The 23,268-nt window shown below is 41.0% G+C and overlaps 1 protein-coding gene across 5 annotated transcripts in view; it reads right to left on the bottom strand.

Moving 5' to 3' along the window:
* pde4d (phosphodiesterase 4D) overlaps positions 1–23,268 on the bottom strand; it is a 446,323-nt gene that overhangs the window by 81,611 nt on the left and 341,444 nt on the right. For all 5 annotated transcript variants that reach the window (XM_031894063.1, XM_002938180.5, XM_004910348.4 and 2 more), the window contains one exon: positions 21,755–21,804. In XM_031894063.1, coding sequence (XP_031749923.1) covers positions 21,755–21,804 — 50 coding nt within the window. The remainder of the gene's footprint in view (positions 1–21,754; positions 21,805–23,268) is intronic.

Genomic DNA, 23,268 nt, shown 5'->3' with positions numbered 1-23,268 from the left:
AATGTATTATTTATTATAATACACACGTTTCAATGAGTCGCATGAAACAAGTGGTATCATTAACCATTAATTATACCCAACAACATATCTAAGCACTGAATATAAGGATATATTTTTTAGGCTGTCAGTAACATGGATTTTTACAGGGATAGGATCGATTATGCAGGATGCTTGCTGGATAAGGCATTTTTTTCTGTTATTTCGATTACCATGCCTTAAGTCTGCTAAAAATCAATTAAATATGATATAAACCCAACAGGGTTGTTTTACTACCAATATGGATTCATGCAGCCTAGTTACTATTACATACAAAAGCACTGTTTTATAATTACAAAGAAAAAGGAAATCATTTGTAAAAATTAGAATTATTTGCTTAAAATATGGGTGTGGGGCTGTAATGTGAAGCTTCTGCATAATGGGTTTCTGAATAAGGGAATTCAGCTTATCCATGAGCCATGTATTATATACAGAACACTTTGAAAAATCGGTATACAGCGGTTGTCCAGCACACCCATTCTATACCTTGCCTAGCATGCTGGGAATTGTAGTGCAAAAAGTGAGTTACAAACAGCAGGCAGTTGTGAATGGAACAAGATTATTCATCGGCTGATTAAGACTCTTCTGGAGCAACCACTGTTAAGAAGACTGTGTATAAGGTACAGAGCTGGAATAATATTAGGTGCTATTTTCCACCACTCCACAGTTATTAGCAGGCTGTTAGTACGCACAAGATTTAATGAATGTGCCTCTTCACAGTTAATGGGTGTACGTCGTTAGCTGGCAGGGAAAAGGCATGTGTTTGTATTTACATGCACAGGAAAATGTTTGCATTGGAAAAACACATTGTGCTATGCCGGGCTTATGCCAGCAAAGGAATGTATAGAGGATACCATGCTGACAGCCTGCGAGCAGCCCTTCTGCCTGAATATATGTAACCTGGGGTAGGCTTGTTCAGAGCCCGGGGATAGTCATGGCTTCCTAAAGGGGCCTGATGTGCCGAGAGCCAGCTCATGTGCATTATCCACTGCCATCATTTCTCATCAGCTGAATCTCTATGGCTGTGCCTGTATTTCACTATTCTCCTCAAGCTCAGCCAGCTTTAATGTTATCCTGCTTTCTTAATAAATAAGTGAGCATCTTCTGTGGTGCTACAAAATACTGGGAAGAGACCAGCTATGACATAACAATATAAACCACTCAGAATAAGATAAGGTTCTGCTTGCTTGCACCCACTAACAGTCTAGGGTTAGGTTCCCTTCACATTATTATCATCGTATATTATTTATATCGCTCCAACATATTATGCAACGCTTTACAGAGATTATACATCATTCATATCAGTCCCTGCCCCATTGGATCTTACAATTTAAGGTCCCTATCACACTGACACTTAATGTGAATTAAGTCAAAAGACAATTAACCTGCCTGTATGTTTCTAGAGTTTGAGATGAACCCGGAAGTACCCGGAGGAAACCCATCCCAAAGCCAGTTTTATTATATGGCTGCCTAGGACTCCTAAGCTTGTTTCCAGCTTCAAGGAGTCGGTATGTTCGCTCTGTGGTTGTTTTCCTCTGGTTAATTAGCTCATGGGCTATAGGGTGTAAATGTGATAGGAACCTTAGATAGTAAACTCCATCAAGGCAGGGACTGATGGCAATTATTATTAATCTCAGGAAGAAGCTATATAAATAATAATAATTCTGTATAACTTCACCCCCTTTTTACCAACAACTTTGGTCCATGTTAGGCGGAGGAAGAACAAAGAGAATAATGGGGGGGGTGCTTTATGTATGAGCAGCTCTGTGAGCATTGGGGGCTTCTGAATGCACAAACAGAACACGCACATCAAGGTGACACTCAGTCTCTGCCTTGATCATCAGGCTCTCTCTCCTAGAACGATATTATAGATTCTGCACAGCCAGCAGCAGAGACGAGAAATAAGAATCTCTGCAAATAATAATTGATTTAACAAATCTGGGCATAGTTTATTTTTGCATAAGGGATCCCCTTTCAATTAGAGCTTGAGGGGAACATTTTTAATTTTTTTTTTATTGTGCTGACTGCTAATTTCGACCTTGCTCCTTCAGTTTTCAGGAAAAAAGTGGAAAAACGTTGACAAATCAAAGCGTCGCAGCAACATTTGCCTTGTCAGTTATCAACAGCAGCCAACGCCTGCGATTGGTTGTTGCTAGTGTGTTTCTCAGTGATGTCACTCCAACCATGTGATCATGGGGAACATGACAAATAGCACAAGGGGAGTAGCGTTGTTCTCTCTGGAGCTGAACCTTGTATTCTCTCGTCATGTGCTAGTGATGCACAGCATTAATGAGCAGGAGAATAGGCACATTCTGTTGGGCTCTTTTGTTCATGAATATAACCCTGTAAAGGGAATTACAGCATAAAAAAAGGCAAACCTTGCTGTGATAGGGACAAAGATAAAGGAATTTCTGTTATTTGGATTTTATTTGTTAAGGATGTAAAGAATGGCAGGAAATGTGTGCTCTCCAAATCAATGCACATACATCATTAATGGTTGTTTGTTCCTGATATACACTTCCGATTATGCTATACATCATGCAGTCATTTGTAGTTACTAGAATATAGGACCAGTATATTGGGAAATTAGTGAGTGTTGTGCAAAGTGTTTACTGTTACTACTGAAAGCAAATGGGCCACCAATCTCACCACTTATAGATAGGGACACTTCTGTAATGAGGCACTAGTGATCCTGCCCCTCTGAAAAGCAATGGGGGGTAGGAGGGATGGCTTCAGGTCAGCAGCATCAGGTGGTGGTAGGAGAACCAGAAGCACCCCTACCTATAAAATAACATGCCCTTTGGATTGTACGAAATAACATGCCCTTTGGATTGTACATTACCCCCCCCCCCCCTTCATTGTACAGCCCACTCAGATCTTTTGGTCACATAGAATTCACATATGTTCATGGCACAGCTGGACATAGCTCTGCATTGGGGCAGATCATGGTCATTTACTGGGGTGAAATGGGGCAAATGTATTGGCAAGTAGATTGGTGGTAAGTTTGTCATACAGACCCCAGCCTTAGCTGCCCATTTACTGGCCAGGTAGCCTTTATACCTACATTTCCTTCTTAGAAACTTCCTACTCTCAATGTGTTCCTAATCACTTCTAAGCCTTGCCACATGTATGTCCTAGTCACGGCCAAGTTCCTAATCCCTTCCTGGTTTGACTGCACATTCTAGTTTACCTTCACCTCCTGGTTCCACTGCATCCACTTCAACACCCAGTGCTCTGACAGGAAAATGCTGGCGCACTGGGACACCTCAAATTACTTGTTCACTTTATAACCCTATAATGAATCTTCTAGCTACAATGGATGTAAGAGTTCGTGCAGCAATTTATTGCTAACTTTTAGCCCCATATGTATTTAGCACCATGTGTATTCATCTGACCACATGGCTAGAAATATCCCAATAATGTCTGGTAACTGTACCATATAAATACGTCTATGCACTTCATTTTACAAGGCCCAAAGAATTCCCTAGTCTGAGATTCAGACCATATCTAGAATAGAGGGAGTGTTAGTAAGTATAAAGCATAGCAGCATTTATAAAAGTGACACTGCGTAGCACCAGCGGAAGTTTTTGGCCTACAACTTCCATCATCTCACTATATCATGGGGCCCAAAACTAAAAACATTGCTCTGATCCCTGCCAGTACTAAGGACAGCTTTGGGTTATTGATAATAATACCAAAGTGGTATTATTATTATTTGTGGAGGGCAACACAGCTTAACTAACACTACATTGCTTCTTCTTATTACCTTACTGAATAAACACTGTAGCGGTTCTGCCCAGTGCCCCCTCCTGCTAATCTGTGAATGGGTGCATCCATCAAGAATAGGAAGCGATAAGATAGCCGATATACACATATACAACTTTGTGCCAGAGGTGTAGCTGGATCAAGCATCAAAACTGGCTCCATTTTCCAAGAATACTCCTGTAGCAATGCTATCCAGTTATCAGCAACCAACCAAACTCTCCACTTAATCACCGGCCCGCAATGCCAAGCAGAGAATGGAAAACATTTCCTGGTAAGGGTGCTCTTGCTGCCGCTGATACATATATCTAATCAGAATGGCAGCATGTGCTTACTGCTAAAACGAGAGCAAATACAGGCAATACTCTGAGCCAAATCATGTGTTATTCCAATAACCAGGCTCGAGAATATCAGCCAACCTGTGTCTAGTACATTTCCAGGCTGCTCTGCCTGCTAACAATTAGCCACAGCTTACAATCCAATCAAACACGAATGTTTACGGAATTATCGGTTTGCAGCTTTCCCACAGACATTTATTATACATTTTCTATGGTTTTAAAGTCATTAGTAAATATTCTGCTACTGAAAGCAGTATCTGTCTGCCTTTTCTCCACCCTGGTGGTTCTGACTTTGGAAACAATGTAGCAGAAGCCAGCTGATTAACAGACCCATTGCAGAAGCAGGCAAGTCGGAAAACTGCTACATGGATTGAAGAGACAAAACCAGCAGTGCAAGAAGAGAGAGACAAATTACACTGTAAAACCATTAAATTCGTGTGATTAATGAATATTGGAAAGTTGATTCCGTTTACATTTTTTTACACTGGGTAAAGTTTATTTTTTGTTATATACCCTTCAGTGCCCAACTTTCTAGCAGTTACTCAAATACATTGTAAGTGCCAGCTAACAGCATCCTCTTATTCTGGCATGGAGGTGAACACTTCCATATATACAATATAGAAGTGTATATGTATTTTTATGGCATTTCTTTACATCTATTGCAGGAGGAGGAGAAATGGGTTTCAGGGTTCCACATTAGCCAGAGGGCTGCAGGTTGGACAGAACTTATTTTATTAACATCTTTCCACGTTGGCAGCTTTAGTCTTCCTACATTACCCCCTCTGTTGTTGCACCCATGTTATTACTTGTTTTTACAGTTTTCTCTTAAATAGGGCATGTTTAGATATACTTTCCCTTTAACTCAAATCATGTGTATTCAGAGGCAGAAGAGGCACATGTGAGGGGGGGTAGGGGGGACCTTCTTTGCTGTCTTGTCCGGACCCTGTCCCCCCACAGCTCATGGATCAGTTTCCAGGAAGCCATCAACACATGCATGTTTGGGGGGGGGTTGGTTTGGGGACAAGACACACAAGGCAACACGACTGGCTTGCCCGGGACTGCATTTAATGCAGGAATATCTTTATTGCAGTGGTGCTGTGGTTGATTGGGCCTGACTAAAATATTTACATATACACATGCTAGCATATAAAGCTTCACATATCTAATAAAGATTCTTGGTTATCAAAAGTGGCCACAGACTGAGCAATACTCTTTGGTATCAGAATGAAATGCCTGTGGGCCTAATGGATGGATACCATACGGGTGGTCATGAATAAATGCCAGGCATGACATTTTCATGTCCAGTTGAGGAACTGACTGATATTCGTGGTACAAAGGTATCATTTGGGATCATTAGCCCCATGCCTGTTCAAAAAAAAAAAAATCACACTTAATGTTTTTATATTTTAAAATATGTAGTGCATGTATATGGCCAGCTTTAGGCAACAGCCGCAGAAAGTAGCCACGACTTTAAGCTGCAATGCAAGCCGTGTGCCTTTTACAAATAACTTCATGAATGCGTCCCATGTTATGTGTTTGATCTGACACCATGAACACATTTCTCCTGAAGTGTCAGTGTGACATTGTGAGAGCACAGCATTAATGGCTACAGACAACCAGAGATATTTCAATGTCATTTAAATCCCCTTTACTGTGTTTTAGATTGCATGGGTTCCTTGCCCAATCTGTGAGAAATGGAAAAGTTTTTAGGGGGGATATGGGTGGAGATGCTTTTTGTGCTACAAATACAATGAATTTCTTCATTAAAAATAAGTCTTTTCCCCATAGACTGATAAAAATTCCCCCCCAAAACCATCCCCCTTGAGACGCAGGTACATATCGGCCTTGGCTGGCACTCACAGCAGTGATGTGGAAGCAACAGCAGGTACAATGATGTGCGCATTACCTACTAATAAACTAGAATCCCAGGCAGCTAAGATCCAATTTCAGGTCAGTACATAAAGGATTCCTTGTTATGCAACAGGGATTAGCACCGGCTAATTCTCATTCTCACTCCTTAAGTATTCTGATTTTCTTACTTATTAGCGACAGCTGTAACAGTTCTTATTGGCTTTGCCTAAGCACCGGCCAGCACTTGCCCCAAATACTTTATCCAACAGCGCCTTTCCTCTCTACTGACGTGGGCTCTTCTGCTTATTACCGACTGGCGCTATTCATTGCCATGCTTTGTGGGTGCTTGGCTCAGTGTCCCAGCCTCAGCTTAGTTTAGCATCATGCATGTCATGGATTATAGCCCATTTAAAGGAAAGTCTTGCCTATAAAAGGATTGGTTATGGACATACAGTAGGTTTGCAATGAAGGAGAAGTTAATATAAAACTGTAACTTATCCATTAAGTAAATGTCAGGACCAGGGGCCTGCTGGGAATTCGGGGGGGGGGGGAATTGTGTGGAAAACGCAGCATTCTGGGTAAAAAAAACACAGTAAATTGTTTCCAAAATTGCACTGTGCACACTGCACTTACAGTTACAAATTTTTTTGTTTGTTTGTTATTATTGCTACTGGCAGTGGCAAGGGGAACAAGAGCTAAAGAACATCAAAAGGAATTAAAATGCCATTTCTCCAGGAGAGGCTTTATGATTAGCCCTATAACGGGATATATAAACCCAAAAATAACACTTTGCCTAAAGAAAATATAATTCTAAGCAACTTTTCAATATACAGCTGCTATGGAAAACACTTGCTCTGTCCCTTGCATGCTTTCTGTCAATTAGCTAGCTTCTGCTACATTGTTTCAATAGTCAGACACAGTGGTGTACAGAATAGCAAGGCACAGACAAATTCTGTCTAAATGCATATTGAAAAAGTTACATTTTTTTCATTAGGCAAGATTTATCTATGGGTTTACATTCACCAGTTTTGGAAGCACTGTGGTTTTGTTTGCTCTGCTTGCCTTTACTGTTTCAGCTCTTCATCTTCATGCTATGAAAGCATCTCCACTCTGCAGTGGTGCAAGCCATATAAGCCTAGGATCTTTCATATTAGAAGGGACTGTTTTGTTCATGCCCTTTTATAGTTCCTATGTAGTCATGAGGCAATGGAGTACTGGAAGCAGATAAAGATCTATGCCTTGTGAGCAGTATCTGCAAAATACCCACCTCCAAGTGCCTGCCAATCAAGCTCCCTGAGAGATAAAAGCTCAAGTGGAACATGAATTTCCCAGGGTCCAACAGAAGATCGGAGTCCACTGGAGCTAAATATAGGAATCTATAAGTGGATGAAGGTCAGTTATTGGCACGCGGGTGCTGAAGGTAAGTCACACAGGCAAGTTATTGCCTTGTAAACACAGCAGGGTTTCCATTTCCCTAGACACTAGGGGCACTTGATCAGAAATGCACAATGCAGACCAAACTATATGAGTCTATGACACAAGGGACAATTTTCAGATATTCTGCCCAAATCATTCTCCAGCACCTAAACACAAAGCATTGCTCTAAATTGGCCCAATGTTGCCTCCTTTTCTCTTTGAAAACACTGCTAGAATTCCAGTGCTGGCCCTTACACTCCCTTATCAGCAAGGGACAGAGGGGATCAGTTTGGGGCGACATAAGGCCACATGTATGTGCACTAAAAAGCAGTGGCCAATCCAGAAAAAAACATTGTGTGCCATGGGCCTTAAACTGGAGCCTGCAAGAGCACCTTCAGTATCTCAGATCTAAATGTTTCATAGAATATGCCATGCATAACTGGAGCTTGAGCTAGACAGTACTGATAGTGATATATATATATATATATATATACAGTGGTGTGAAAAACTATTTGCCCCCTTCCTGATTTCTTATTCTTTTGCATGTTTGTCACACTTAAATGTTTCTGCTCATCAAAAACCATTAACTATTAGTCAAAGATAACATAATTGAACACAAAATGCAGTTTTTAAATGAAGGTTTACGTTATTAAGGGAGAAAAAAAACTCCAAATCTACATGGCCCTGTGTGAAAAAGTGATTGCCCCCCTTGTTAAAAAATAACTTAACTGTGGTTTATCAATTTCAATTTTCAATTTCAATATCAATTTCTGTAGTCACCCCCAGGCCTGATTACTGCCACACCTGTTTCAATCAAGAAATCACTTAAATAGGAGCTACCTGACACAGAGAAATAGCCCAAAAGCACCTCAAAAGCTAGACATCATGCCAAGATCCAAAGAAATTGAGGAACAAATGAAAACAAAAGTAATTGAGATCTATCAGTCTGGTAAAGGTTATAAAGCCATTTCTAAAGCTTTGGGACTCCAGCGAACCACAGTGAGAGCCATTATCCACAAATGGCAAAAACATGGAACAGTGGTGAACCTTCCCAGGAGTGGCCGGCCGACCAAAATTACCCCAAGAGCGCAGAGACAACTCATCCAAGAGGCCACAAAAGACCCCAGGACAACATCTAAAGAAATGCAGGCCTCACTTGCCTCAATTAAGGTCAGTGTTCACGACTCCACCATAAGAAAGAGACTGGGCAAAAACGGCCTGCATGGCAGATTTCCAAGGCGCAAACCACTTTTAAGCAAAAAGAACATTATGGCTCGTCTCAATTTTGCTAAAAAACATCTCAATGATTGCCAAGACTTTGGGAAAATATCTTGTGGACCGACGAGACAAAAGTTGAACTTTTTGGAAGGTGCGTGTCCCGTTACATCTGGCGTAAAAGTAACACAGCATTTCAGAAAAAGAACATCATACCAACAGTAAAATATGGTGGCGGTAGTGTGATGGTCTGGGGTTGTTTTGCTGCTTCAGGACCTGGAAGGCTTGCTGTGATAGATGGAACCATGAATTCTACTGTCTACCAAAAAATCCTGAAGGAGAATGTCCGGCCATCTGTTCGTCAACTCAAGCTGAAGCGATCTTGGGTGCTGCAGCAGGACAATGACCCAAAACACACCAGCAAATCCACCTCTGAATGGCTGAAGAAAAACAAAATGAAGACTTTGGAGTGGCCTAGTCAAAGTCCTGACCTGAATCCTATTGAGATGTTGTGGCATGACCTTAAAAAGGCGGTTCCTGCTAGAAAACCCTCAAATAAAGCTGAATTACAACAATTCTGCAAAGATGAGTGGGCCAAAATTCCTCCAGAGCGCTGTAAAAGACTCGTTGCAAGTTATCGCAAACGCTTGATTGCAGTTATTGCTGCTAAGGGTGGCCCAACCAGTTATTAGGTTCAGGGGGCAATTACTTTTTCACACAGGGCCATGTAGGTTTGGATTTTTTTTCTCCCTAAATAATAAAAACCCTCATTTAAATACTGCATTTTGTGTTTACTTGTGTTATCTTTGACTAATAGTTAAATGTGTTTGATGATCAGAAACATTTTGTGTGACAAACATGCAAAAGAATAAGAAATCAGGAAGGGGGCAAATAGTTTTTCACACCACTGTATATATATATATAAATAATCATCTGTGGCCAGCACAGGATATATCCTTGAGAAAGGTCCTAATAAGGACCAAAACGTTGGTTTTAACAATATATCTACAATAAAAAAATTTTGATAAAACATTGAAGGGTGTGCTGGCCACAGATGATTATTTTCTATACAGACATAATTTTGGCTAGCACCCCGCAGAATATTGAGCCTTGGAGTGCGGACACCATTTGGATTGATATATATATACTGTATATATACTTTGCTGTCAGTGTACACAATTTCAGGACAGTATTGAGAGCACTGACACCTAGTGGAAGGAAAGTAGAACCACTACTTTATGTTTTTAAAGGGAACAGAAAAAATGGTGTAAAATTCAGAAAAATTTAAAATCAGGGAAATGCCTTATGAATTTTTTTTATTGGTGGGACCACAAAAAAAAGTGAAAACTTTATATCAGTTTATTCAGTTTTGCCAAAGTACACGCAGGTACTGGATTTTAAAGAATTTCCAATAAAAGTGTAACCTTTTGATGTTTGGGTTGATTTTTACCTGTAGTCTTTCCCATACCACAAGCCTTACACTTATATTTCCCAAAGCTTTTCACTAAAGCCTCAGATATGTATCATAGCCAGAAGTCAAGCCTTTAACTAAGACTAAAATGAGGGCAATTAGCTTTTGTATGTGCATATACTGGAATGCAGGCTGAACGCGTCAAAACTCCAACTTGATGCAGGACTCTAACACCTAGTAAGCTAGCAGCACAGGCATTACAACCCTCACCCCCCCTAATTCCTAGAATGGAAAAGTCCATTGTGGAAGAATTCTTTTTGTAGTATTACAACATTTACTAATTTTTACAAAATGCATCAGCAATGTCCAGCCTGTACTCCCTACAAACCCCAATGTCCACACTGGGGAGGCCCAGGACAAACTACCCCTCCTTTTCCACTGAACACGTCTGCAATTTATTCCTCTGACATGTCATCATCTATTTTCTCCCTGCCGCATGTGGAATGATGGAGTGAGATATGTAGGTGATTTTCCGCAGAGGGAAGCAGTAACTCCAGAGAGCTGTTTGCCCGGCTCTGATGTCACAAACGGAACGTTGCCTGGTGATAGGGAGCAAACCTGATCCGCCTGTTTATAGAATATCCCCATCATACACAGCAGCCACGGGGGGCCGTGATGTCACATTGTCACTGCAGGCCCGGCCATGCTACAAGGTGTCAGAAATCATACTCATCCAAAAATTACATTTACTGTATTACTGTAGATACAGGGTCAGGGTTTCATTCGAGGCAGAGGCAAAGTGTCTCTACAGGGAAAGCAATACACATGCTGTGTGCCCCTTTATTTATAAAGTATGTATTAACATGTATGACATGTATTAAATCCGTATTTGTTTGGAATTGACCAAACATTGAATCCTTTATTCACAAAACCACTGGGCAAATCTATAAACCCTATATTCACTTTGTGCCACAGAACTGCATCACCTTCACAAGAAAAAGCCATGACATTATGGGTTTAGGAATCAGTGTCACTGAACACTATAAGGTCTGTGCGTCTATAAATAAAGCTGCCCTTACACGGGATGATCTGGCCTTGGTTTGGCCACCCAACTCAGCTGATCCTTTGGTCACCTAAGAACGATCAGATTTAAAGGGGAATTAATGCTTAACTTAAGAAGTAGGCCAGAAATGTTGTACATTATGTTTTGGGTTTCTGTACCAGCCCAAGGCACCCCCAGCCCTTTAGCAGGGAAGGTCTGTGCCCCCAAAGATGCCCCAGTGGCCCCCCATCTTCTTTTCTGCTGATTCCCTGCTCTGTGCTGCTGTCACTTACCTGAGCTTAGGGGCCCACTCACATTATACTGTATATATAGAATATAAATGGCACACTATACTGTATATATAGAATATAAATGGCACACTATACTGTATATATAGAATATAAATGGCACACTATACTGTATATATAGAATATAAATGGCACATTATACTGTATATATAGAATATAAATGGCACATTATACTGTATATATAGAATATAAATGGCACATTATACTGTATATATAGAAACACATAGGGTGACGGCACTCACAGGAATTTTACGCAGGAGTCAAAGTTTTTGAGAGAAATAAAGTGAAGATTTATTGGTCCGACGTTTCAGTTCCCACTGGAACTTTCCAGTGGGAACTGAAACGTCGGACCAATAAATCTTCACTTTATTTCTCTCAAAAACTTTGACTCCTGCGTAAAATTCCTGTGAGTGCCGTCACCCTATGTGTTTTTATGTCCAATTTACTGCACTGGCACCCAGGTAGTATCCGAGTTTTGTGGTGTGCAGCTTCCTGGCTATCTACATACTGTATATATAGAATATAAATGTCACATTATACTGTATATATAGAATATAAATGTCACATTATACTGTATATATAGAATATAAATGGCACATTATACTGTATATATAGAATATAAATGGCACAATATACTGTATATATAGAATATAAATGGCACATTATACTGTATATATAGAATATAAATGGCACAATATACTGTATATATAGAATATAAATGGCACATTATACTGTATATATAGAATATGAATGGCACATTATACTGTATATATAGAATATAAATGGCACAATATACTGTATATATAGAATATGAATGGCACATTATACTGTATATATAGAATATGAATGGCACATTATACTGTATATATAGAATATAAATGGCACAATATACTGTATATATAGAATATGAATGGCACATTATACTGTATATATAGAATATAAATGGCACAATATACTGTATATATAGAATATGAATGGCAAATTATACTGTATATATAGAATATAAATGGCACATTATACTGTATATATAGAATATACAGTAAATGGCACATTATACTGTATATATAGAATATAAATGGCACATTATACTGTATATATAGAATATAAATGGCACAATATACTGTATATATAGAATATACAGTAAATGGCACATTATACTGTATATATAGAATATAAATGGCACATTATACTGTATATATAGAATATAAATGGCACAATATACTGTATATATAGAATATGAATGGCACATTATACTGTATATATAGAATATAAATGGCACAATATACTGTATATATAGAATATGAATGGCAAATTATACTGTATATATAGAATATAAATGGCACATTATACTGTATATATAGAATATACAGTAAATGGCACATTATACTGTATATATAGAATATAAATGGCACATTATACTGTATATATAGAATATAAATGGCACAATATACTGTATATATAGAATATACAGTAAATGGCACATTATACTGTATATATAGAATATAAATGGCACAATATACTGTATATATAGAATATGAATGACAAATTATACTGTATATATAGAATATAAATGGCACATTATACTGTATATATAGAATATAAATGGCACATTATACTGTATATATAGAATATAAATGGCACAATATAAGGCTGATTAGTAATTTATTCAGATTCACATTACATAGCAGCCCTAAAACAGGGTAATTGCATCAGAATTTAATAATCTGCCCTGTAGCATCAGTTTATATGACAGGCCATTTTCTACTTGATAATTTGCAATGATCCCTAAGCTTAGCTGCCCAGAGCACACTGAGCATGTGCAGTGCCACTGACACTTCTAACAAAAACCACAATGGGAAGCTCCTGTGGCAACTGTAAAGACCTGAATTATTACTACTGTAGATATGCTGAACCTTTAGACTGGTTATCATTATATACAGTAAAATATGGCATTTCTAGCCATATTCATTTTCCAGCACTCTTAATTGATTTCCGACAAAGCACCAATCAGATAGGGAAGGCCATAGATTTGGGCACTTTTATATTGATGGATAAAATTGCTGTTTTTAATAATCAATTTATCAATATTTGGATATTTAACCAGTGATGCCTTCTTGAGAATTATATGTCAGAGCGCTGTGACTGTTCTTGTTTGTTGTAACCCCTGCTGATGCTGCTGCGTGCATCCCCATTGCTATTTATAGAGAAAGTCAAAGAGCTGCCATTATGATAATGGGGAATTTAGTGCAAGATTAGGGAGGTTATATGGGTATTTATTATCTAGGTGAGATTTGTCCTTGATAAGTTATATCATGTGACACATTCAGACAAAATGATGCTGTGTAAGTGGAGGATGTCTGTTCACTGGAATCATACATATGGCCAGGCGTTCTGTTGAGAGCAATGCGTAAGCCAACGCAAGTAATATGGCAGCTGCCAATACTACATGTATGGGTAGGGTCAGTATGTAGAGGTGGAGTTATAAGCACAGAACAAAATATATTCTTGCATTTTCAAAGATACTCCCAAATAGGGTTTTTACATTAAAGAGATAACATACTATACCTGCCCCCCCCCCCTTTTCAACATGAGCTTAATGAATAGGCCTGTTGTTTTAATTAAGAAATATCTTTGGTTTTTGTCATGTCAATAAATAATAATGTGAAGTCCATTTTACTTCCTGATTGCACAAAACTTTACAGCAGTTGGAAAAACCAACTACCAGTCCACTAACAAGCCCCTGATAAAGAGCTGCCCAAAGGCTGCTGCTAAGGGGTTTATTTGTTCAGTGGTAGATTGGAAGCTACCCTGTTTATAAAGGAAGGAGGGGGTGAGGTCAGTCATAAGTGCCCACATTTCTAATTAGTACTTTATAAAAAAAACAGGCAGAATGTAATTTCAACACAAGTCCTATTTATGGTGGCTCACACAGGGCACATCAGGGGAATCTTAGGATCCTGTCAAAATATCATTCTTGTTCAGGTACCTGAGATGAATAGCTTACATGCCCTTCTGCTGTCCTGCACTACGAGTCCCCATGTTCCTTGCAAAGTAAGGGCTGGAGAGAGAAGCTGGAAGTGCACTCGGCTCGGGGGACAATCCAGCAGCGGCCGTAGCCAATCACTATATTCGGCACAGTAACAGGCTTCACAAACACATTTATTCAACCGGATCTGAAAAAATGGCTTAAAAGGGCCTCTGTACATTTTATTTCAGCAAAGTTATTTGCCTACCGACACTGTTGGTTATGGGAGGAATCCCATTCAAACGGGGCAAGAATGTACAACCTGCATATAGATAGCACCCTGGGTGGAAAATTGATGGAAATCGGAGGACTTCAGGTCTATCAATGCTATGCATTTCAATGGAGTGAGTTAGTTAGGTCTGTGTGTGGTCTTAAATCAGGGTTACACCAAAAAATGGAGATAAGTTGACTGGTCTGCTTAATGCCTGGACACTCAATGGCAGCTGTAAATTTCAGGGCTTTCTTGCACCTCTATGGGCTACACCTTAAACCTTGAAATGGCTTATGCACAATCACTTAATGTATGGTGTTAGTGAGTGCAGATCTGTGCATCTAGTGCTCTAGCCTAAAGGAATCCAGGGATGACCCATATCTATATCTATAGAAAGGCGAGCACCAAAAATATAACAATAAATACTTCCCTTGTGAGCGTATGTATTGGCCCTGGGGAACTATATTTAGTACAGACACAAGTTTATTAGTAGTGGTAGTAAATGATTATACAGGACCATTCACCACCAACTTGATACCATTCAAGGACTCCCTTGACTACTGATAGATTTATGCAGTATAATGTGCAACTGTGTGGCATTTACAGACTAATCTGCCCCTGGCAAGTACAGCGAGGTTTTAGTAACCTATAAAAACTGTTTTTTTGCATAATTAAAGAAAAGACAAACTTCAAATATACATTAAGAATGTCCAAAATACAGTTGTAAGTGTAATTGCTGCTGTAAACAGTATCTATCAGGCTACTTATATTCTCTGCACTCCTGATTCTGACTCCTGAAACAATGTAGCAGAAGACTGGAGGCAAACTGATTCACAGACCTGGAGGAGAATGGACTTATGCTATATTGTTTCAAGAGTCAGGACCAAAGAACAATAAGCTTAGAAATACTGCAGTTACAATTAGGAATAACTTGAAAAATACTTTGAATTATATATATATATTATATATATATATATATATTAAATTGTGCAAAAAACTGTTCTGGGGTGGAGTTTCCCTCTAGAAAATCTCTCTAGAAAACAAGAGTTGCTTTGAGTTAAGGGAATTCCCAAGGATCAGACAAATCTCCAGTACAAGATGGAGACACAGGACGTCAGCAGGGCCGGACAATATTTTAGTCTTTTAGGGCTCTGGTACACGGGGAGATTAGTCGCCCGCGGCAAAACTCCCTGCTCGCGGGCGACTAATCTCCCCGAGTTGCCTTCCCTCTGCCATCCCACCGGCGAACATGTAAGTCGCCGGCGGGATGGCAGACGCGGCGAGGCGATTTCGGGAAATCGCCGAAAAAGCCTCGCGAGTCTTTTTCGGCGATTTGCGCGAAATCGCGCCGCCGCGTCTGCCATCCCGCCGGCGACTTACATGTTCGCCGGTGGGATGGCAGAGGGAAGGCAACTCGGGGAGATTAGTCGCCCGCGAGCAGGGAGTTTTGCCGCGGGCGACTAATCTCCCCGTGTACCAGAGCCCTTAATCCTCCCTTGACCTTATCCGGCCTCGGGCAGCTCTCATCATGGAACAACAGAGCTCTCCTGAGTCAGAATGATTACTTATGTAAGATCAAGTGGGGAAACTGAAATAAGCAACCTGATTCTGAACATAAAATGCCATGAAATGTTAATTAAATTCAATTTGCATTTTTTGTAAACACTGCGTCCCTTCTGCCTGTGCCCCCCCCCCCCCCCCAATATATCATATTGTTGATCACTGCACTTTTGGGGATATTCTTTAAGTTGGAGGGATCTTTGATACCTACAATTTAGGGTCTAGGGAGGTCATTTAGTTACAGGTGGTAAATCAGTACCTAGGCAGTAAGCCATTGCATCCAATCAAATGTGCCCACTGTAAATGAGTTCCAGCATATATTGGCTAGTTTTGGTGGCAGTGGGCTCTGTGGTGCATTTGTGGTGCTGGGATATAGTAAGGCACAAAGTAGGGGCTATAGAGCTCATTTACTTTCCTTGAGGCAGGGTAGGACTGAGCCAGCAGGACACCAGGAAAAAACCCGGTGGGATCCGCCAACCCAAACCCACTCCCCACCTGGAACCCTGGGTTCCCCTCGACCTTCCCCCTGATTGTGGCTGCAAAGGAGAATACAAGGTACGCACAGGGGGAGGAGTTGTGGCAATGGGTGCTGTCCGGGTCAAAACTACCTGCCCGTTTTCCCAATTTGGAACTGGGCACTGGGAGAGGGTTCCTTTACATGAAAGAGTTAACTCAAGCAACATTGTGGCTGCTCTGTAATCATAACAACAAGGTTTGAGCTCAGACTGAGTTGTATTAACCCTCGTAGTAATACTATTGTAACTGCCAAGATAACAACAAACCACTCAATAGAAACTTGACTTTCCCTTTGGCGTCCAGCCAGAATTAAAGGAGAAATAAAGCTTCACAAAAAAGTACGGTAGGCTAGAAATGTTGTACATTATGTTTAGGGTTTCTGTACCAGCCCAAGGCAACCCCAGCCCTTTAGCAGGGAAGGTCTGTGCCCCCAAAGATGCCCCAGTAGCCCCCCATCTTCTTTTCTGCTGATTCCCTGCCCTGTGCTACTGTCACTTACCTGAGCTTAGGGGCCCACTCACATTATACTGTATATATAGAATATAAATGGCACATTATACTGTATATATAGAATATAAATGGCACATTATACTGTATATATAGAATATAAATGGCACATTATACTGTATATATAGAATATAAATGGCACACTATACTGTATATATAGAATATAAATGGCACACTATACTGTATATATAGACTATAAATGGCACATTATACTGTATATATAGACTATTAATGGCACAATATACTGTATATATAGAATATAAATGGCACATTATACTGTATATATAGACTATTAATGGCACAATATACTGTATATATAGACTATAAATGGCACATTATACTGTATATATAGACTATTAATGGCACAATATACTGTATATATAGAATATAAATGTCACATTATACTGTGTATTTATAGAATATAAATGGCACATTATACTGTATATATAGAATATAAATGGCACATTATACTGTATATATAGAATATAAATGGCATCAGAAAATGAGGCTGTTATATAAACTGATGTTACAGGGTTGATTCTGATGCTAACTGCACCGGTTTTAGAGTGGGCCCCTAAGCTCAGGTAAGTGACAGCAGCACAGAGTATGGACAGGGAATCAGCAGAAAAGAAGATGGGGGGCTACTGGGGCATCTTTGGGGGCACAGACCTTCCCTGCTAAAGGGCTGGGGTTGCCTTGGGCTGGTACAGAAACCCAAAAGATAATGTACAACATTTCTACCCTCCTTCTTTGTTAGGCTTTAGTTCTCCATTAAGGTAACACATTTACTGTACATGGCTGAGAGACAAAGGGCATTTAGGCTCAGACTATATACCACTTGCACCTAATCTCCAGGATCTCCTAGTAAACTTATCATGATGCACCCGGTGTTCCTGGCTAATACTTAGCGCTTTTGGCTCCCTGTCTATTGTTCCTTCTCTTAAAGGAAATACAAACCCTTAAACCAATTAATGTAAAATCGCTTACTGTGCTCCTCTGAGCATTTTTGCAACTGACATTTATTTTTTAGTTTTTAAGACATTAGCAGTTTTTACATGGCTAATCTTGTAAATCTGAACCTGCCACCTGTTGTTTATACTGGCCAACTGGCTGCAGCCATAAGAGAAGTCAGAGAAGGAGAAAGCTTGCTCTGCCCAGAATATCAAGTTAGTGAATAGAAGTAGTCATGTGATGTCTCTCTGGGCAGGAACAAGTCAAGGCTGACTCTTCTAGCTAAATGCCTGTTCTGCTGACCATGTTCTGGCTAAAAACTGCTAATATCTTACAAGCCAGAAAAAATATAAATAAAGTAGAAGAATTTAATATTAATTTGCTTTTCCTACAAAATACACTTATGCCCAAGCTACTTTCCTTTCTTCTCTCCCGCCACAGTCCAGAGTCCACAGATACATATCTGTGGCTGTTTTAATACATCAACCAATCAGATATTTACTTTCCTTATGCTACAAACGGCAGACTAGGCTAATTGCTGGTTGGTTGCTAGGGGCTACAGCACTGGGACAATTTAGCCCGGTGTTAGTAAGTTACTCCCAATGCATTATGCTCACCTCAGTGAATAAAGTCCCTGCCCAGTGCTGCACTCACTAGTGTAGGCTGCCGGTGTCACAGAACCTCAAGAGAACTATGGAACTATAAGGAACTATGGTCAGGCGCAGGCCAATGAACAGGAGAGATGGTACCGGGGCAAATCAGAGAGAAATGATTCATAAGGAGGCACTGATTATACCTGAACAACTGGGCAAACAAATCATACCCAAAATATATGCAGGTGGTGTGTAGGGTTTAGGGTAGATCATGAGCAGCTTCTGGGCACAGTGGGGCATGGCTGGGCAGGCAGGGGCATGGCCATACAAGGAATTTTTTTTGGGTGTAAGGGGTTCTAATTAGTTGATATTGGCCCTGTGAGTGATGATAGGTCAGGCTATGCTTGTGCCATCCATAGATAAGCCCTGAAGGAGCCTATATATATATATATATATATATATATATATATATATATATATATATATATATATATATATATATATATATATATATAGACACACACACACACACACACACACTGTGATACAGCTCATCATGCCATGATCCAGGGACATTTAAATGGCAGGATGAGCATTTGTTTGTCTCTCCTGCCCTCTAGTGGCCATGTCAGGTACAAGCTTTTAGCGAAATTTACAGAAATCTTTTACGTTCAAGCACATCAATGTTCAAATTCTAATTTTTGCCACAATTCAATTTTTTTTGCACTAAAACTCCCAATATGTGAATTTGGGTGTGAAACAGAATGACTTCCCAGCCAATGCAAGTTGCGGTTCAGCAGGCTGGACTTGCTTGAATGCAGATCCTTACTGAGCCAGACCCTGTAACAACCTGTTTCTACCAATGCCCCAATATAAGAGAATCTCTTCATACAAGAAACAAGTAAAGCAGCCAGCATACAGCTAGGGGACAAACCAACAGCGGCACAGAGTGTTCCTTATACAATCTGGGGCAACTGTGCAATCTGTACTTTGTACTTAAAAATCCCATCAGAGTATCCTATACCACCAACTGCAGCGCAGCAGCACATTTCATACAATCCCTAGAGAGTAGCAGCACATTTCATACAATCCCTAGAGAGTAGCAGCACATTTCATACAATCCCTAGAGAGTAGCAGCACATTTCATACAATCCCTAGAGAGTAGCAGCACATTTCATACAATCCCTAGAGAGTAGCAGCACATTTCATACAATCCCTAGAGAGTAGCAGCACATTTCATACAATCCCTAGAGAGTAGCAGCACATTTCATACCGATCCCTAGAGAGCAGCAGCACATTTCATACAATCCCTAGAGAGTAGCAGCACATTTCATACAATCCCTAGAGAGTAGCAGCACATTTCATACAATCCCTAGAGAGTAGCAGCACATTTCATACAATCCCTAGAGAGTAGCAGCACATTTCATACAATCCCTAGAGAGTAGCAGCACATTTCATACTGATCCCTAGAGAGTAGCAGCACATTTCATACAATCCCTAGAGTAGCAGCACATTTCATACAATCCCTAGAGAGTAGCAGCACATTTCATACAATCCCTAGAGAGTAGCAGCACATTTCATACCGATCCCTAGAGAGCAGCAGCACATTTCATACCGATCCCTAGAGAGCAGCAGCACATTTCATACCGATCCCTAGAGAGCAGCAGCACATTTCATACCGACCCCTAGAGAGCAGCGGCACATTTCATACCGATCCCTAGAGAGTAGCAGCACATTTCATACCGATCCCTAGAGAGCAGCAGCACATTTCATACCGATCCCTAGAGAGTAGCAGCACATTTCATACCGATCCCTAGAGAGCAGCAGCACATTTCATACCGATCCCTAGAGAGCAGCAGCACATTTCATACCGATCCCTAGAGAGTAGCAGCACATTTCATACCGATCCCTAGAGAGCAGCAGCACATTTCATACCGATCCCTAGAGAGTAGCAGCACATTTCATACCGACCCCTAGAGAGCAGCAGCACATTTCATACCGATCCCTAGAGAGTAGCAGCACATTTCATACCGATCCCTAGAGAGTAGCAGCACATTTCATACAATCCCTAGAGAGCAGCAGCACATTTCATACCGATCCCTAGAGAGCAGCAGCACATTTCATACCGATCCCTAGAGAGCAGCAGCACATTTCATACAATCCCTAGAGAGCAGCAGCACATTTCATACAATCCCTAGAGAGCAGCAGCACATTTCATACAATCCCTAGAGAGCAGCAGCACATTTCATACAATCCCTAGAGAGTAGCAGCACATTTCATACCGATCCCTAGAGAGTAGCAGCACATTTCATACAATCCCTAGAGAGTAGCAGCACATTTCATACAATCCCTAGAGAGTAGCAGCACATTTCATACCGATCCCTAGAGAGCAGCAGCACATTTCATACCGATCCCTAGAGAGCAGCAGCACATTTCATACAATCCCTAGAGAGTAGCAGCACATTTCATACAATCCCTAGAGAGTAGCAGCACATTTCATACAATCCCTAGAGAGTAGCAGCACATTTCATACCGATCCCTAGAGAGCAGCAGCACATTTCATACCGATCCCTAGAGAGCAGCAGCACATTTCATACAATCCCTAGAGAGTAGCAGCACATTTCATACAATCCCTAGAGAGTAGCAGCACATTTCATACAATCCCTAGAGAGTAGCAGCACATTTCATACCGATCCCTAGAGAGCAGCAGCACATTTCATACCGATCCCTAGAGAGCAGCAGCACATTTCATACAATCCCTAGAGAGTAGCAGCACATTTCATACAATCCCTAGAGAGCAGCAGCACATTTCATACCGATCCCTAGAGAGCAGCAGCACATTTCATACAATCCCTAGAGAGTAGCAGCACATTTCATACCGATCCCTAGAGAGCAGCAGCACATTTCATACAATCCCTAGAGAGTAGCAGCACATTTCATACCGATCCCTAGAGAGTAGCAGCACATTTCATACCATAACGGATACCGACAGGGCAGAATCTGGGGACCTACCTGGTATAGTTGCTTTGTTGATGGATGGTTGGTTACACATTGTGGATCGTCTAAAAACCAAGAGAAGAGAAGGTGTTAGAACAGAATAGTGGATGAAGCTGAAAGAAGATCCCGGCCATCAGATTCCGTCAGACAAGTGCTACATGGCGCTGGCTGATACAGACATCATTCAGGACTGTTTGGTACATGGAATTGCTCTATTTTTAATCCCATTTGCAACCTGTGTCATTTCTCTTAAAAGCAATTTACTCTCCTGAGAACTTTTGCCATGGATTTCTAGTTTTGGAGCTATTTTACACTGTTGATCTAATGCAGTGCTGTCCAACTTCTACGGTGCCGAGGGCCGGAATTTCTCTAGCATACATGGTGGAGGGCCGCTAATGGAAGCCAGTTTTGACCACCCCTTTTTGAAACCACACCCACTTCAAACCACACCTATTTTATCACAATGGTGGTAACACAGCAAAATCCCAAATGCTTGGTCCTTACTGTGGGGATATCAACCATCATTCATATGTGAAAAAATTATGTCATATTAAGATATACCCTTAAATTCCATATGCCTCCTCCTCCCCTGTGGATAGCAGAGCAACCCCCAGCACATAATTACACACCTTAGGGACCATTTAATGGCTATTTGCAACTGCTAACAAACTCCCACAACAAACCCTCTGCCAGGTTCACCTCCCACAAGCAGCATAGGGCAAGCAGAGTATGGCACACACAGGAAGCACTCTGCCTGTCCTAAGCTGTCTGTGCGTGCCATACTCTGCCTGTCCTACCCTGCCTGTGTGTGCCATACTCTGCCTGCCCTACCCTGACTGTGTGTGCCATACTCTGCCTGCCCTACCCTGACTGTGTGTGCCATACTCTGCCTGCCCTACCCTGCCTGTGTGTGCCATACTCTGCCTGCCCTACCCTTCCTGTGTGTGCCATACTCTGCCTGCCCTACCCTTCCTGTGTGTGCCATACCCTCCCTGACCTATGCTGCCTGTGTGTGCCATACTCTACCTGCCCTATGCTGGCTGTATGTGCCATACTCTGCCTACAGTACCTATGTCTGAGGAGTGAAGAAGTAAACAATGGGAGTGATTACAGTCTGAGCCTGAGGTGTGAACACTGCAGGGGGTGAACAATGCAGGGATTAAAAGGTGTGAACAACACAGGGGATTACATATTTAAACAATACAGAGGGATTACAGCCTGAATCTGAGGTGAGAACCATGCAGGGGGCCAGTTAATCTCAGTTCTGATACCATTTAATGCTTACTCAAAGGTAAGCCATCAAAGCAGACAGACAGGTGGGGGGCCACACAGAGGGGGGTCGCGGGCCGCCAGTTGGACAGCACTGATCTAATGGATTTCAAACAGCAACGCCACCTGCTGTTCATTTTGCCCAACTGCAGCCAGTAGAAAAGGGAGTTAGAAAAGGAAAGTCTTGTGATGATTCCCTGCTTAGAACTGACCAGAGAAACTTCCCAAACGTCACTTCCTACAGACAGTACAGTATTACC

This window comes from Xenopus tropicalis, chromosome 1, assembly GCF_000004195.4.
Source record: "Xenopus tropicalis strain Nigerian chromosome 1, UCB_Xtro_10.0, whole genome shotgun sequence".
NCBI classification, from domain to species: domain Eukaryota; kingdom Metazoa; phylum Chordata; class Amphibia; order Anura; family Pipidae; genus Xenopus; species Xenopus tropicalis.
The sequence above is the reverse complement of the archived record's forward strand: the minus strand, read 5'-3'. Positions and strand labels throughout refer to the sequence as shown.